Source organism: Leptosomus discolor, chromosome 13 (genome assembly GCF_034619465.1).
Source record: "Leptosomus discolor isolate bLepDis1 chromosome 13, bLepDis1.hap2, whole genome shotgun sequence".
NCBI lineage: Eukaryota > Metazoa > Chordata > Aves > Leptosomiformes > Leptosomidae > Leptosomus > Leptosomus discolor.
The window spans coordinates 6,226,132-6,244,044 of NC_141403.1; the positions used below are offsets into that span (position 1 = coordinate 6,226,132).

General features: G+C 38.3%; 1 protein-coding gene across 10 annotated transcripts in view; it reads right to left on the bottom strand.

Annotated features, from left to right (window-relative positions):
* Positions 1 to 432: 432 nt before the first annotated feature.
* Positions 433 to 17,913, bottom strand: part of PCMTD1 (protein-L-isoaspartate (D-aspartate) O-methyltransferase domain containing 1) — a 46,064-nt gene continuing 28,583 nt past the window's right edge. For 9 of the 10 annotated variants that reach the window (XM_086472739.1, XM_086472738.1, XM_086472737.1 and 6 more), the window contains 3 exons: positions 9,372 to 9,543; positions 7,637 to 7,760; positions 433 to 3,215 (listed from right to left, as the gene is read on the bottom strand). In XM_086472739.1, coding sequence (XP_086328865.1) covers positions 2,845 to 3,215; positions 7,637 to 7,760; positions 9,372 to 9,543 — 667 coding nt within the window. In that variant the 3' untranslated portion in view covers positions 433 to 2,844. Of the gene's footprint in view, positions 3,216 to 7,636; positions 7,761 to 9,371; positions 9,544 to 14,804; positions 14,894 to 17,913 lie in introns of those variants that run through there. The other variant, XM_086472743.1, reaches the window with a different exon arrangement.

Consider the following 17,913-nt stretch of genomic DNA (forward strand, 5'->3'; position numbering starts at 1 on the left):
ATCCTTCCTCACAGTGACCACAACTACAGGATTGCTCGTCAGCCCAGCCCACCCACCTCCTATTTTTCCTCCACCTGGTAACAAAGTAAGGCTGCACCAAGAGGGAGTTTCAACAGGCAGTGTGACTCACTAGCTGCTCACCACCCTTGCTGTTCTTACCTTAGTCTTCAAGATTTCTTTTGACCCAGACAATTGCTCTGTTGAGGGTGAAAACAATCTCAGTATTTAGGAGAAAAAACTCAATAACCAACCACCATGAAACTGTCTTGACTAAAGAGCTCAAGTACAGCTTCTGGGCTTTCCAGAGGAAACCAGCTCTCCACATGAGTACTTCTAAAGTAGTGCTGGGCCCGAAATAGCTTTCCTGTATCATGAATAACATCTTCCAACCTTTGCAAAAATTCGAAGTTTGGCAAGAAGGGTATTACTCTATTTCTGAAATTCAAGAATAGCTTTTATTAAGAAGTTACTGACCTAACTATGAACAAAGTGGTATCTGAATTCCCAAATTACTGAAAATACTTGCACAGAAACACAGATTCAAGCAAGCGGAAACCACAAAAAAAAAATCCATTTTATTGCAACAATGTCCCCATCATCAACTGAGATGGCAAAAATTAAGTTTTAATTCATTTTGCGTTTCTACCTTTTTATTTATGTAAATATAAATTCAAGAGTGTAAAATAAATCCACATATAAAACACAGAAGAAACATTCTCTTTCAGTGACTCCAAAAAAAAAAAACTTACATACTGAAGAGTCATGACAAGTCATCCGCTGTCCATTTTCCCAAGTACACAGGCATGAAAGAACGCAGAAATTTATTCTCCAAAAGCATCCTGTATAAAGTCCTTAAAGTATTTAAGTAATATTTAGTAATCTCATACTCTTGAGCTTATGGATGTAGATTCCAAGAAAAGGAGAGACAAAAAACATCTCAAACTTCAGATTATTTAAACTCCATCTAAAAGAATCCACTTAAAAGAAGATTATGTTCAATTCTTATAGCTGAAGCATCACAATTACTTTATTAGTATCATTATTTTGGAAAACTATTTCTTACTAGTTTTTCCTGCTTTTAAAATAAAGTCAGAATATTCATTTCAAATAGTTTTGTTTACTTATACTGTAAATATATTGCGGAAAGTAACTCCACATGCTGGTACAACAGGCCTTCATGAAATTCCACTTAAACATTACTATGATGTACCTTAAAACCAGGGACTACAGCATGAAACGCACTGTAAAGAGTCAGTGTCACGGGAATATCTATTATCTTCCTTCTCAGATGCGACGAAATGCTTACATATTTTGAAGTCAGTATTGGACTGTCAGACCACATGAATATTGGCTGGTTATAAATACTTGGAACACTTACTGTTTTAGAAATACGTGATTATTTTCTTCTGGTGTTATTACATATAAAGAATTGTTGCTGGTATTACAAAATGTATCGTGCAAGATTATTTCAAGAGGAATGTTTTTCACTGGGTCCAACAGGCATATGTTTCCAATGATTGTGGCTTTTAATGCATATCATGCCAAGTTCTTAATAGTGTTTTCCCTCATGGTTATGTTACAACAGAGTGAAGAAATTAAGATGGTAAAATCAAACAAAGTTAAAAATGAGAACTGCAAGTAACTTCACAACCAGAAGAGGAAAAAATCGCAGAAGGATTTAAATCAGCACTATTGTGGGTCCCCACAGTTGCACTGCTACTCTTAGGTTTCCAAAAGATGCGCATGATTTTTATAAATATTTTTTGTGCTAAGAGCCATGCTCAGAAACAAAATATAGGCTAGCACAAGTCTACCTTTTTGGAGATGCATGTTAAGTATAAAATTCACTTACTAAAGTGCATTTGCTGAACAAATTCTAACTTCTACTATTATAGCTATCCCAATAAGCAATACGAACTATGTTGAAATTCTACCTCTACTTAAAAGCAGTAAATATAGATGACTGAAATCTAAATTACAATCCTGTATTACCAAACATTTTGACTTAATGCTGTGAGCTGTAAAAATAAACAAAATGTACTGTCCTAAACTTCCTGCAGATAAGGAAGGGCCCCTAGTTAGAAATACTGAAAGTGTAGAATGGAGTTAAACATAAGCAGAGCTGAAGTAAGCATTGCTTTGCTTCTTATTCACTATGATGTTTCTTTAAGGCTCTGAGAGAAGCTGTGACTTTTCTCAAGATCTTTTGGCAAAAGATACAAATGCCGAAGTAGCAGGGTCATCTGACATTTCAGAACTTGTGTTTTCGTATTTCATTAAAGCCAGCTCATTCAGTGTCTGTATACATTTATTGCACTTGTGTTGTTGGAATACATCTAAACCAACAGAGTAATAATGATTGCAACAAAGCCATAGTAAAATAAACTTTAAAAGGGTCTGATTCTGACATTAGAGGATAAGTGTCTGCATGTTTAAAATGTTCCCCTAATAATAAATACAGACAAATCAAGTCAGATGCACATGTTTTAACAATTATTTAGCATATATAAAATTTCACTCATCCTTTTATCAATACAAATCTGTTAGGGATCAAAAAAGACTTACCATGCAAAATATTGATTAGTGCTGCATAATGGAATATATACTTCTATCAGAGTTAAAACAGCATTTTCAAAATTTAAAGAAAAATAGATTTTTAAAAAGGGATCTACTGTTGAATGCAAGTCTTCCTTGTAGCAAAGACAAGATAGAGACAAGTTACGACTTATCGCTGTACTTCAGTCTTGATGAAAGACTAATAATTTGTCCACCTACTTCTTAATAAATGCTACATTTTCAAGAATAAAGGAACTATCAGTAGGCATTATTTCTACTTAAAACAAGTTATTTCTCTCTGTAATAGGTCAAGTATGCTTTTAAAGATTCAGGTAACGGTAGACTCATAATTTTCTCTCTCAACAGATTTCGAGGAGGCTCTTCTGGCTTCAAGGCCTCACTGTGATCTTTATCCTCCTCCTCTTTGTTATCATCTTCCATTCTTTCATCTTCTTCACTATCTAGAGGCTGAGGAATGAGCTGATTACCAACAAACACGTAGGTGTTAATCCTGCGTCTACGACACCTCCTGCGTTTTCGTTTCGGAGGAGCCTTCTGAGCAATACCCTTGGCTTTCATCTCCTCGTTTATGAAGTTTCTAAGGGTGCGTCTGATATATATTCGAGCTAGGTCCTGGAGATTCCTAACAGCACATGGAGCTAAAATGAAAGAAAAGTAAGTTACATTAAGTGAAACTTCCCTCTAACAAAAAAATGAGCTGCAAGGCAGTACGACTAATGGTCAAGAGCAACCGAAATGTTAACGTGCTACAACACGCAAATGGAACAAGGGCAGACAGAGCCACCTTTACAAACCCTGGGGCACAGTCCAAGAAATTAAGATGTCTTTTGACAAATGCACAAGAGAATCAGAACGCATGAACAGACTACCAAAATGAGTTCAAGAAAGCATAGCACAAATACTGTCACCTTTCAGCACCTGGCAAGTCCTGGGACCTACTGCTGGCACTGTTTTAGAGACCCTGCTGTTGGGAAACAATTGCTACCCCTATGTCACACTTGTTTAGGCAGGTGCCTTTCTTCTGCCTCCCTCTTCTACTCCCTGTGCTTTTCCCTACTTCCTACTGAATCCAACTGATGAGGGAGGGCCGTGTGAACTTCACAGCTGACCGACCAGGGAAGTCACCTGTATTTTTGCAGCAGAAAAGGAATCAAAATCACTCAAGTCCTTAAAAAAAAAAAAGGGGCAAGTAACAAAAGGCCCAAAGCCACGTATTTTCCAATAACAGACAGGAAGGTGATTATGAAGTATTGCTGGGCTGGTGGATGCCTGCCCTAGATGAGCTACGGCTGGCTAATTCCAAGGAAAACAAAACCAAAAAAAGCACAGTAACCAGAACTGCAGCCTGTTCAACTTCCTTACTTGTTATTTCTCTTTGTGTACAAACTAGCACAAAATTAATGGGGACTGCAGCAAGGAAGAACTTAGCGAAGAAATAAATTCTGATAATTACACTTCCAATATTGCATTCAGCTTAAAAAACACTCAAAGAGTATTTCAAACCAAAATCTATTGTTTCATACACTTACTTCAGTCGCATGACAGTTACTCATATCCGAGACAGAAAGGATGTTGATGACTGACAATACCGAGTTCAGCTAATGCCAACGGAAATAAAAAAAACAAGCCCCACTTATCTGATAACAAACCAACTCAAAATTCAAGAACAAAACCTTTACCTAACTATCCAAAAGATATTTATAAGATCAGGCTAAACAAGCCATGACTGGAGACTGTATGCCAATTATAGTAAATGCAAGCACAAGGTATATAAAGTTGAAGAAACGGACTAGCAGGCATTGGTCCCATATAGAGATCTGTGTAAGAGACCTCACATGATCAGAAGAAAAAAAAGTATTTCCTTCAAGGGGATGGAACACTATTGTGAGACACTGCATCCTGAAATAGGTGCAAAAGCAGTAAGCTCTCAGATTTCTTATCCTGTAAGATAATATAAACCAACTGTATTATTTTTAGTGACAGTTATGATTCATTATATTCTATTTGATTTTGAAGATAACAGCATCTAAAAGGTTTAAAGACAAAGAAAGCTCCTCACAGTCACACCCCAGATCATACCCTGTAACTGGCAACTACCAACAACTCACACTACATAAAGGAAGTCGAGGTCTAAAGCTCCTGCACTTCTGTGCAGAAGTCCCAGACACACACACAGAGATATTGTAAAGAAAATGAGCTTTTAGAAAGCTTCAGGCTTGCTGTATTTTGAAAAAAAAAAAAAAAATTAAATGCTCGATAGGTAGAAAGGATCGTTAGGAAGCCCTACAGTGAGGCAGTCAGAAAGCTTTCCAATGCAGGCAATATAAAATCTGTTTGAACACAGAACTACGTGTCAGGAGGACACCTAGGGAATACTTCCAATGCCAGAAGTAGCCTTAAGTTCCACTAATATTCATGGATTTAAGCCACACTGACCAAGCCATCAAACTCACTTTTGTTTTGATTAGTGATCTTCTCAAAGTTGTTTGATGTTTAAAAATTACATTTGAGGGTAACCAAAACTCAAAAATATAATAAAATTTAACTGAATCTAAGAAGTTTCATCTTTTCTCCTTCAATACGATTAAACAAAACAGAAAATTAGGCTGCAATAAAACCTATCATTGCGACTTATGAGTGAGGTCCTGGGCTCATGATCAGGCAGAGCTTCCAGCATATACAGTACCGTGTGGGTGAACACAAGTTCACTTCCCACACCAAGTTCAGCACGAAGCTATGCAACCATGTTAACATCCTGCTCAAACGTACAACTTCGTTGAGATGCAGAGTATTTACTTTACCAGCGCTAGTGGTGCTTGACCCTTATCACACAGCCTTACCACACAGCATACCCAAAGACAGAGTTCATTCTTGCCTGCAACATGCCCCACAAGTGTAACCACTCTAGTGTTGAATAAGCCATCTTAAATCATTTACACATAACACGAGAATCTGGATGTGGTTTACCGCCAATTTGTCTTAGTTTCCCCCTTATAAGCATTTATCAAACTATTTCCATTATGGATTTTTTTTTTTAAATAAGAGGAACAGGATGCATTTTTTTGGATGCTTAATGTCCACTTCTTTCCAACTGTCTAGCAGCTGTGAACCGTGTCCTAACCAGTAACAAAGCTGGTAAAATGATCCTTTTAGCAACACCTCTGGCGTTTTCTATGGAAAAAAGATTCTACTTTGAGAACAACTGGCTGACATATTTTACTAAGCCCTATGTACATGTGAGAGCTATAACTCTAGTCCATCTCTAACGTTACACACGTGTCAGAAGGCTTTGAAGGGCTGTCTGAAGCATGGCATAGTGTCTTTCATTAGTATTTTGTAGTGACATCTGCAGTTTCTGGCTGAAGTTCACAGAAGAATGATGTTTACTAGGCTTGCCTGAACTTTTAAGATAATTTATAGGTGTATAGATTTGAAACAAGTAAGACAATGTTACCTTAAGAGAAATTAGCTAGAATATTTATTTCTTGAGCTTTAGACCACTACTTTGTACACACAAATCCCTTGTGTTTTTTTTAAGCTTCATGTTAAAACTAGACCAGCCTGAGCAATGGAAAGAGGCCTGTCTTACAGATTTCATTTTACACTGTAACTTCAAGCTCTAATATTCTTTTTCTTTTTCTTTTTCCTTTAAAAAGTGCCAACTTAGTAGCACATTTGCATGTAATTTTCCTCAGTAAAAGTAATTTTGAAATTACTGTATCAAGCTACTTACAAGGAAACACCTTTATTGCACTACAGTTTGGTTCTGAATGCTACTGGTCTGCACTATTTTCACTCCTAAAATTTAGGAATGGTGACAAAAAAAAAATCCTCTTCTATCTTCTAGGGAATTAGACTGTATAAAATCATAGTAAGACCGGAAAGTTTGATAAGCCACCTCTGTATCTCAGTGTTAGTCATGATACAACCTATCAACTATGGGCTACACCTAAAGCAAAGAACAGAGGAAAAAATTCATCTTGCAGTAACAAGTTAATTTCAGGAAATAACTTCTGAGGTTTCAAAAAGCAAGTGTTAAAACAACCAACATTAACTATTTCTTTAAAAGAACTGATTACATTAAGGAAAGGATCTTCTATACTTTGAACAAAACAAAAAAAAAGGTAACTATAATAAGGAACCATCCCAGGCAAGCTCAAGCTTACACACCCTCTCAAAATTAATAGCCGGATCAGTAGTTACAGCCAACGCAACCTGACAGGACACCCTGGACTCCTGAAGGGTTTGTACCTGTTTCACAGTTAAAAAAATGTGCATGGAGGCAAGAAACATATGAAGAGGAAGGGGGGACTAGTTGCCTTTGGTTGTATGTTAACAGAACAAAACAGGAGAGAAAAGCTGTTACCTTCTAGGCTCTCTGTTGGGTTTAAGTTGCCACTGAAGCTCTGTGTGTTATCCTGCTCCTAGCCCTGACTACTCTGACAGAAAATTTCAACTCTATGGCCTTCTCTGCCACTTTTCCCCCCTTCCCCTTATCATGGTCTTATCAACTTGGTATGAGATGTACTTTCAGAGACCTTCTGAATACCATTAACTAACCTAATCTGAAGCATTGCAGCTTGAAAGCCAACCCCGATGACTAATACAAAACCCAAAACAGGTAGCCATGACTGTACCAGTTGCAGGCAGACACAAGCACACCCAGCTCTTAATAGCCTACTGTACCACAGCTGCAGTTTAGACCTGTTCCTTCCATTTCAGGGGAAATAAATATTTTTCTCTGGGAGACCATCAGAGAGTTTGCACTCCTGATAGAGCTAATATCTTGCTATTTTATCTAGACCTCGCTAGAAATAGAGAAGCTGAACCTAAAAGGAAAAGAAGTCCTGGAAAAATAAGCTGGCAGCACTGTATCATTTTAATTCAGGAGATTAATTAAAAACACAGAACATGCGCTACAAGCACAAAAATGTATCAGCAAGCTACTGCTTTGCTAAACTGTACGTTCCTGCGCTACCTCATTCCGTCTGTAAAAGCACAGCCTCCCCACTTCCAGCACCCCGCCGAGGCAAAGGGAGCGAGCACAAGTGACACTTACGCAGGCCCACAGTGTCGTGTTTGCCGTTGTCATTTCTGTTCGGTTGCACTAGCGGAGCAAATGATACAGCAAGGATATTTTTACTTTCCCACGTGTTCTGTCCCGTTCTCAAGATTTGCGTTAGCTGCATAAAAACAGAAACAAAATAGATCAGTGGTTACAGTTTTGTGATCTTTAATACTATTCAGACTGGTGTTCAAACACACTGCTAGTTTCATTTGCTTCAAAATTAATTTATAAAGGCTGTTTTATGAGCAGAAAGGACTTTCATATTCCTTGAGATATTACTTGGTCCCTAGAGTACTGAATAAGGCTCTTTGGCAATTGGAAGAGATGCAGCTGGAAAATTAAGGCCCAAGGTAAGTTTTGCTTTTTCTGATTTTTCCAACAGATCACAGAACACTTTAGATTGGAAACAACCTCTGGAGTCCTACCTCCTGCTTGAACAAGACCAACTACAAAGTTAAATCAGGCAACTCGGAAGCTTTTCCAACGAAGTTAAGAAAGATCTCCTAGGACTGCCTAGACAGGTTGGGGAATCTCAACCTGCTCTAATGTTGAACCGCTCAGTATGAAAACCTGTTTTCCTTGTGTGCAGGCAGAATGCCCCCCTGCTGCCACGTGCAACACTCTGCTTTCCGTTTGCTGTGCATCTGCACGCAGAACTGGACTCCTGTCTACCAGGTAAATTCTCCAGCCCCTTCAGAAGCCAAGTCAGGAATTAGATGTTCCCTTGGCTGTTTCTCCGCAGGCTCGATTAACCCAGATCTTTCAGCTGCTCCTTATACTTCACAGACTCCAGCCCCCTAATCATTTGTATATAAGGTAGAAATATTCACAGTTTTAATTCTGCTTTCAAGTTGTGACTGACTTTAAGTTGGACTTCATCAATTTCAACTGACTGTCTTAGTCCAATAAATACTGAAAGAAAATATTTGTGGAACTGAATCATGCAGGCTATGTTTAAATCACTTTGGTATTTTGAGAAAGCAGATACATAATGTAATAATTCTTTCTGGAAGATAAACATGCTAGTTACTTTATCAAGAGACATTTTAGTGATTATCTGTATTTAGGAGGACATCAACTTAAGTCACATAATCTGACTTTCTCAATTTCCCTATTAGTAAAACAGGGAGAATAATACTTACCTTTGCAAAGCCTTTTGAGATCTAAGAATGAAAAGTGATAAAAGTGCGAAGTATTATTAAAATAATAAACCTGTCTGGAAAACATTTAATCTAACATGGAAAAGCAACACTGAAAACTGCTGGAAATAAGTCGTATTTCTTCCATCAGTTTTTTTCCTCCCCTTACAATGTCCCACTAATCACAGCTATTTCCTATCTCTCCAAAATAAATTCTCCTGGTTTAGAGGGCGACTTCTTTGTTTTGAAGTACTGACTGAAAACGTCTGTGTGCCAGCGAGATTTTAAAGCAGTTCTGGGACTGGTGTAATACACTGAAAATATTAGTTTCACTGAAGACACAGTTTTGCCACAGACAAAATCAAAGATATTGACAAAAGCAGGATATTGATGCTTTCTTACAAGTTTAAGGGAAAAAAGTTCAATACTTCATTAAAAAGACCAACATCTGCTTAACTGCAACAATACACTGAATCAAGGTATCATTAGTTTAACATTAACTTAGTCAAATATACATTTAAAAGCATTCCTTAAATTACAGATTTCTCATACTGAAAGATAAAAAGGGGAAATTGTCACTAAGTCACCTGATCTTCTATAGGCATTACTAAAATGCCTCCAACTTTCAATAAAATTTTCATGTAGTTTTCATGGTCTTTCTGGACTCCAGCTCCACAGTAAATCCGGTCATATTGATGACTGTCTGAGGCTATTTCCAAACAATTACCAACCACAAAGGCAGGTTCACAGAACTCAAATCTAAGGGGAAGAAAAAAAAAACAACAGAGAGGGGACATTTCAAATTCGGATTTTTAGGAAAAGCCAGTCCAGATAAAGAAAGAAAAATATTTTTCATATTTTCCCTTATGTAATGAACAAAGATTAGCATACATACTCTAGAAGTCCATATTAAGGCAATACTACATTGAAAATAAGCTGGGTTTTTTTCTGCCACATCAGGGACCACCAAAGAAAAACTGTTAAGCAGTTATAATTACGTATTATACAAACCAGAAAAGGCCTCAAAGCATCAGCAGCCTTCCTAATTGCAAGCAAATAATTTGTCTAAAGAAACCTTACAACCTATACATTAAAAGTGCCTTTAAAATAGTACATTTATCAACAATGTGCAACATCCAGGCTGTTGAATAAAGAGTGGAACAGTTCATTTCCTAATAGCCCCCCTCCATTTTTAAAAATTAAGCTTTTAAAAGACCTGATTTCCTCTACCTCCGCATTTTCCACCTTGAGTCCAATCTACTTTTCCCCAAAAAAAGAATTTAATGGAAAAGTTGGTCATTTTTTGACCACGCACAAAGCAAGGGAAAAAAAAGAAAGATTAATTATCTCAGAAGCATCTGTTCTAATTTGGATCAGCAAAAAAAAGTTATACAACTGCTTTTAAGTGGGCCTAAGTTTGTAACAGAAGTTGCAAGGACTGTAAGTACTCTTTGTCACTGCACAAAACACCAAAGGAAAGATGTACAGGATAGAGCTTTATTGCCAAAGATGCATATATTGATATTTTCTGATATTCTGCAAATCTCTGCAGCACCTTACTGCTTCAGCTGTTAACATCATAATAAAAGTAACTTAGCATTTTGTAAAAAAAATTCCTTCAGCAAATAACTACGTTTTCCCTAAGCACTTTAAAATTAAGAAGTTACAAAGCAGCTCATAGAAAATATTTTTTTCAAAGAAAACCGTAAAACCTAAGTAAATCCTAACACCCTGTTGTTGCTTGAAATAGTTCATAAACTTCATCTGGCAGTATTAAAATCGAACACATCTCAAACTTCATCCAGAAGGAATGAATTTTCCCAAAAACTTCTTCAAATACATGTAGCCATTTTAGGAACTTCACAGCTGACTGTCATTGGAAAAGAATTTTTTTTTTTTTTTAACTTGGCTAGCAGCATCAAATCCCAGTACACCACCTGACAACATTCAAATCAATATTTCTTCAGTTACAGTGAAGCTTGGCAGGTTTCACTGCTTAGGGATGCTGCCTGTAAGGCTTGGCTGACTCTCCTATCTACAGCACTGCCATTAACAAATCGGAATTCTATTAAACTAAAGTTTTTGCTTGAAGTGTGGGTTTTTTCCCCAAGATGAGATGCTTGATCTTGAAAATAACACAACGCTTCCTTCTTTGACTAGTCACAGACAGACCCCAGAATCTTCACCAACTACGACACTGCTCTCGTCCGCTGCGTGCGGCCAACAGTCCATAATGTTGTTTCCTCTTCCAAATCCAGTGGAAAAAACTGAGCTACAAACAACACTGATAGATTAAAAAGAAAAAAAGGGAAAGGGAGGGGGAGTGGGGAACGCCTGCATTGTTGCACACAACTGGGTAGCTAGCCCAGTCTGAACTGTGGTTGAAATAATTTCAGGTTAACTCAGAAAGAGCTAGAAATACATTAGGCAAGGCTGAATGCAGGGAAGAAAATGCAACTCAAGGCACTGATCACTTTGCTGAAGAAGGAACCTCATTTCATAAGCACTTGGGAATATCAGGTATTTTTCTACGTTCAGTGAAGGTCAAGCAGGCAGTTCTTGCTCTAGTTTTAATTTCAGGTTGTCTACAGTTTAAGTCAAGCATCACCACATCAATTTAATTTGAAAGTTTAAGCAAAGTATCTTTGTGGGCTTCAACAGCACAAGAGGAAGGTGGAGGGGGGGGATGACGACGACACACGGAATGGACAGACATGGAGAGAACATGGTACTTCTCTAAAATGGAGCTTTACATCTTGAGGCAGTCCCTGGTTAGGTTTAGAAAAATAAAGACAGCCTGTCTGCCTAACTCAGCAATTTTCACAACTTCTTGTGATCTTCTCAGACTGCTCCTCTAAAAGCTGGCAAGCGTATTACTAGCTAACTCCTAAACTGCTTTCTCTACTGGAAAGCACCCTAAACTCACGAAGCCACTGGTCACACCCTCTTAAAACAAGCAGCAACACGAAACTCTCCAAGGAGTAAGAAATACAAGACAAAACAAAACCCCACAAAACATTCCCCAGATGCAAAATACTCTAGATGTGAGCTGTGGATGAAAATCCACAGTGGTCTTTAAAAATGTAGTAAAGGCTAAAGAGAGCTTCTCATTTAGCTCCACAGCTTGCAAGCAGAAGGGCACAAAGAGCAAATGAAGACACATAAGAAACTTCCTATTACACATTATGCTGGTTTGGGCTGGGATGGAGTTAATTTTCTCCGTAGCAGCTGGTACGGCCATGGTTTGGATCGGTGCTGGGAACAGCGCTGGTCACAGGGGGTGTGTTAGTTACTGCTGGGCAGGGCTGACCCAGAGCCAAGGGCGCTTCTGCTCCTCACCCCACCCCACCAGCGAGGGGGCTGGGGGGGCACGAGGAACTGGGAGGGGACACAGCCGGGACAGCTGACCCCCACCGACCAAAGGGGGGTCCCAGACCGTGTGACGTCATGCTCAGCCGGGGGAAGGAGGAGGAAGGGGAGATGTTGGGAGTGATGGTGTTGGTCTTCCCAAGTCACTGCTACCCGTGATGGAGCCCAGCTCTCCTGGAGATGGCTGAACTCCTGCCTGCCCATGGGGAGCGGGGACTGAATTCCTTGTTCTGCTGTGCTGGCGTGTGCGGCTTTTGCTTTCCCTGTCGAATTGTCTTTATCTCAGCCTACGAGTTTTCTCACTTCCACCCTCCCAGTTCTCTCCCCCATCCCAGCCAGGGGAAGAGAGCGAGCGGCAGCGTGGGGCTGAGCTGCCGGCTGGGGTTAAACCATGATGCACCTGTAAGAATGAGCTGGGTTAAGCACTAGAGACAAACTCTGTCTATAGGCACTTCAAAAATTGGCTGGACTGCACTCCGCATTACTAGCACAGTTTTGAGGAGATGTGAGGTTTATGTCCAAAACAGGCAGTTATTTATTAATCCATTTACTTCAAAAAAAAAAACCAAAACAACCAAAACCCTTCTTCCCCAACATAGCTTCAGAGTTTCAACCCAATTTGTCAACAGCTGGAGTTTCCCAAAAGACTCATTTCCCATAGCAACCACTGTATGGACATGTGTAATTCCTGAGGACATCTCTTTAGTCCGTGTCAGATGAGAAACAAAGGGGTCTACTCAGCTCCCCTGGCCGTGCAATGGTAACCCCCAGCCGGCCTGCACTGTTTGCTGAACAGGCAGTTCAGGAGCTGCCCTCTGTGCCTTCCTGTAACCCAGAAAGCTAAAAGTACGTAGAAAAAACAGAAGGAAAAGGTTATAAACTGGCTCTGGTCGTAGCAACATGCAAGTTCCAAAGCCAACCCTCTTCATTCGTACTTGCCACAGAAATGGTATGAGCAGTAACAAAACACGAGAAACAAAGGATACAGAGCTCATACTCAGTACAGTACTATGGACTTTTCAAACCTAACGAAGTCGTACAACAAGCAACCTGACTCCTCCACACTCCCATGCAAAGTAAACCACACCAGTGATGCCACATGACTTCTCCTGCTCCCTGAACCTTCAGCTGATTCCATTTTCAAAGATACACACGTTCCTCTGAATCAGAAAGAACTCAATGTACCATTTTCTTTTGTTTATCTAATCCAGTAATTTGTGATGACCTTCCAACAGCGACTAAAGTGTAATTTTGATAATTAGTTCTACTAACTGTCCCAAATAATTTTCAAAATAACCAAAGTTCAATTACTCAAGTATAAAAGACTCCATCATTTGATCAGGAAATGATCCAAAACTTAAATGCAAAGGTTCTGCAAACACAAGGAGTAAGCGATTTTGCAAATACCTACCGACAGCATCAGAAGCCTGTTAGTCTTACAGTATGAAAGTAGTATCAACCACATTGTTTTACAATGCAACTTGACCTAATCAAACCCAAATTCTTTTAGTCCTAATTGTCACTATGTCTAACAAGTTCATTTTATTCCTATTGCCTTTGGGATATCAAAACAGATCAGATACCAAATTTCCTTCTGTGTTACACTGATCTATCTTTTATTAGATTAATGACACTGCTGAAAAGAAACAGTTTATTGCTTTAACATGCTGTATTGACAACCACATAAGCTCCCTATCAAGATAAGGTAGTATCTCACTCCAATTTAGATTTTTTTTTTTAGTTACTGAGTTGAAATGGAACTAAGAAATGCCAAGTGTTCCTTACCATTTGTTCACCTCTATCAAATGGCCAGGGTGGCCTTACAGAGCATCGTATAGGTAACGTGAGAAAAGCCTCTTATTTCATACATCAGATGCCAAAAAAAAGGCAAAAATGAAGTGCTGGAACAATCCAGAGAAGTTTTAATCACATTAGGTTCTTCAGCTGGATCTGGTATCCTGATTACAAGAGAACCAACAGCCAACGGAACAGAAATTAAGAATTCCCACCGTAGATAACACAGCAACAGAAAACTTCTCTTTAAATGCCATAGGATAAATTTAAGCACACACAGATCGCATTTAGTAATGGCCCAAGATAATCAAGCAGTTTCAAGCACATAAAACATCTGCTGACCTCATTCTGCCCTTCCATCTTTTGCATTTTTGTAATCTGTCCCTCAAGGATGGGTGTTTCAAGTTCATCCTTAACATAGCCACAGTTCTCTTCTTTCAAATATATATATAAAAAAAAACTTCTCTCGAATTTGAAGTGCGTTTCTGTCTTTGCTGCAGCAACTTAAGAAAATTACCAAGTAATAGATTGTTACTGCCCATGCTCCTTTAAGTAAGATTCCCCATAAACACAATGAAGTATCACTATTGTAATAAAATGAAGATCCATTTAAAAAACATTTATAGTCAAGAACTAGGATTAAAGTTTGTTGCTCTTGTATCCATATCCACCAATCTAGTATTTGTGTGACAGTAAGGTATTAATAAAAAAGTAAGAGAGCATAGTACAATAACCTACCCTAATAGCGGTTTGTTGGGGTTTTTTAGGGTTTTTTGGGGGGTTTTGTTTGGTTTGGGTTTTTTTAACAAGGGGATTCATTGGTTAGTCCTACCATAACACCCACCCACAGAACCTACCCTTTAATTACTTCCAACTCCGAATACATACAGGATGCTTCTTGGGCTAAGCTCTTCCGTGATGCAGGATGTTATCCTGATGTCTCCTGAAGATGAAACTAGGTGCAAGTAGGCATGAATTGTTGTGGTTTTTTTTTTTTTTTTTTTTTTTTGAAGTGGTATACACACTCGATTCTTTAGAAAGGAGCAAGTTCAACAAAATTGGGGAAGAAAAGCAAATAATTTGAAGGAAAAAGAGCTTTCAACATCCACTGGCTTGTGTTTGAAGGAAGCAGTAAAACACTAGAAGATGCTTAAAAAAGGCAATACAGAGGAAACCGCTTGAACTACTTATACCTGTCTTTTGCTAGGAGAAAAATTAATTAGTTCTTAAAGCCAGCATCACTCCAGCTACATCTTACACCTCCCAACTACTATGTTCATACCAGGATATCATCTAACAATACACCTCTGCCTGTCCCCGTTTAGTAACCACACTCATATGTCAGCTTGCTGCTCACAGCCCTTACAGATAGAAAACCCGCTTCAGTATGAACTCGGCGGACTGTTTTCCCGTCCACACTCATTTCCTTTAGTCAGTCAACTCAAACCCTTGAAAAAGTCTGAAATCTCATTCAGCACCATCAAGCTGCTCCAGGTAATTCCCCTCTAATAGGAGATTTATTTAAATTCATTCACATTTAGGGCACAAAGGACTACTCTTCAACTTTAATGATGTGCAAGAAAAGGCTGGCAAGTTATTAACACTCGCCATTTGAACCACAGTGACACTACATTGGAACAAAGAATTCAAAAGCATTGAAAGGCAAATTTCACACATAACTTCATGGGAAAAAAAAACACCCAGGTTTTAACACACATTCCAAAACAGAATAGTAAATCCAGCATAAAAACTTCATAAAATCACCTTCCATTAAACCATCAAATACATTAACAAGAAAACATTGAAATTAACCTGCAAAATGTGTAGACTCTGAAAACATATGATAAAACATTAGACTATTTTCGCTACTATACCAAGCAAGTAACATTTAATTTTGTCCTATACTAATATACTAGTGCCCTAATCTAATGTACTGCTGACCATATTTTCAGCAAAAGGACTCCCCACGACAGGGGAAGAAGGGAGAGAAGAAAAAAAATCAGTTCTGGCAGACTGGTTTAGAAGTTTCTTACTCTTTTCACAAACACCCTATCTTTTTAAAACACAGCTACAGCAGCTGAAAATAAGTGTTTCCTGTGGTTATTTCAAGACACAGACTGAAAAGCTACACATAATTTCATCTAGGAAGTTCTGGCTGCTTTCTCCATTTGCATTAAAAAGACAACACTCTCATAGCTTCTCCTATGTCAAACATAAGAATTTCATAAATCAGTAATCTTACTCCAAGTACTCCTAGAACCTGTTTAAACACTAATAGCCTGAAGCCTTCAGATCATTTAGTCCATTTTTCAGGTTTTAAACTGACATAAAACTTATCATCTTCAAAAGCCACAGACAAAGGTCAATAGTCACACAGCTTTGCGCGACAGAACACATCGCAAGAACAGGCACCAGACTAACGGAATACTTCCCGCTTTCTATGCCTCATCAGCCTTTCTTGTTTTACTCACAAAAGTAGTATCAATCAGATTTAAAGGTACTTCTTATATAGTGCAGGAAAAGGTTTTCCCATTTGTTTCTCAATAATACTTCCATGTTATATCCTGTCAGTGATGTCTATTTAAGACTAAATCACTAGCAAAGAAACTTAAAACCTGCATCAGTTAATATGGTTAAAACCATTTTTAAAGAGGGTTAATTTTTTTCCTATGAAGTGGGACAATAGCAGGGCAAGATGGCAAGTTCCTTCCACCTTTTTTTTGCATTTTGTTTCCTCCATTGCTCACCCCATCTTGTTTAAGCACTTTTTTTCAAGCTCTTTGAGCTAGTCTTTGGTTCACGCATAAACGCATATTCCATGTTTCACTGAAAAGGCACACACACTTTACCTTTTAGTGTCATTGTTATTTGCGAGACCTTCTGCATGGACACTACAAATATTAGCATAAACAAAAAAATTAAAGTATTTGAAAACAAAATCTACCATGACAGCTTATGTGTCTTGCATCCAATTACAATAATAGTAATTTTCATCAGCGTTAGAGTAACAGCCAAAAGTGATGCTGGTAAAATTTCTATTCAGTAATTTTGTCCTGAATATTTTTTCAGCTTCCAGGCAACGCTGCAGGGCGGGGAGTGAGAAACCTGTATCTCTACCTCACTTGTATTTGTAACCTCCATTTCTGAATTGCGTTGGTGGTTCTATTACAGAACCTCAGCCATCTTGTTCCTAATTTCTGATATTCTCAACAGTTTCACTGAAGCGGACCAAACCACAGTGCTATTAATTATTTCTGAAGAAAGATCCAAACACTGGTTCTTAAAAACATGACTAATCTCACTCTCCATTCAACACCAGCTTACAGAATTTAAACTTCATTATGTACTATATCTAAACTTTTGTGGTAAAATGAAGAATTCTACTGAAGCAATGCTTTTTATCCATTCCACAGCGAATTTTAAGTGAACAGGAATAGGGAGATGAGAAAAAAAATTCTGTCATTTCAGTTTATTGACAGGGCCCTAATACATCCATGGATAGAAGTCTGGAAAATAACTTATCTGTTTACAATAGTCTTTGCTTTTTTTTTTTTTTTAAGCAGAAAAATGGTTTTATAGGTTGAAACTCTCATATTTTCTACTGTGGGTCTTTGTGAGACAATAGATTTTAAAGGAATCATGCACTGAGCGTTGCCATCACTTGCTTTAATCTAACAAACATTCTAAATACTATCAAAGCTTGTGGCCATGAGAGATTCCCAAAGAAAGGCAGTGTCCACCACAGGATTCATTTATTTCTAAAAGATACTTTATGTGTGGTTCTGAGAGGGCAAGAATATGTATTTCTGCAACTATCAAATACTTTAAAAATGCAGGTTTAACTCCTTCCTAGGTAAGTGTAAATTTAGTTGTCATTTTTGGAGCCTTCGGGTTTACAAGGTGTAGGATTAGAAATAATAGTTCTCTTTAATACCTCTAAATACAAGAGGGATATTCCAAAACCTG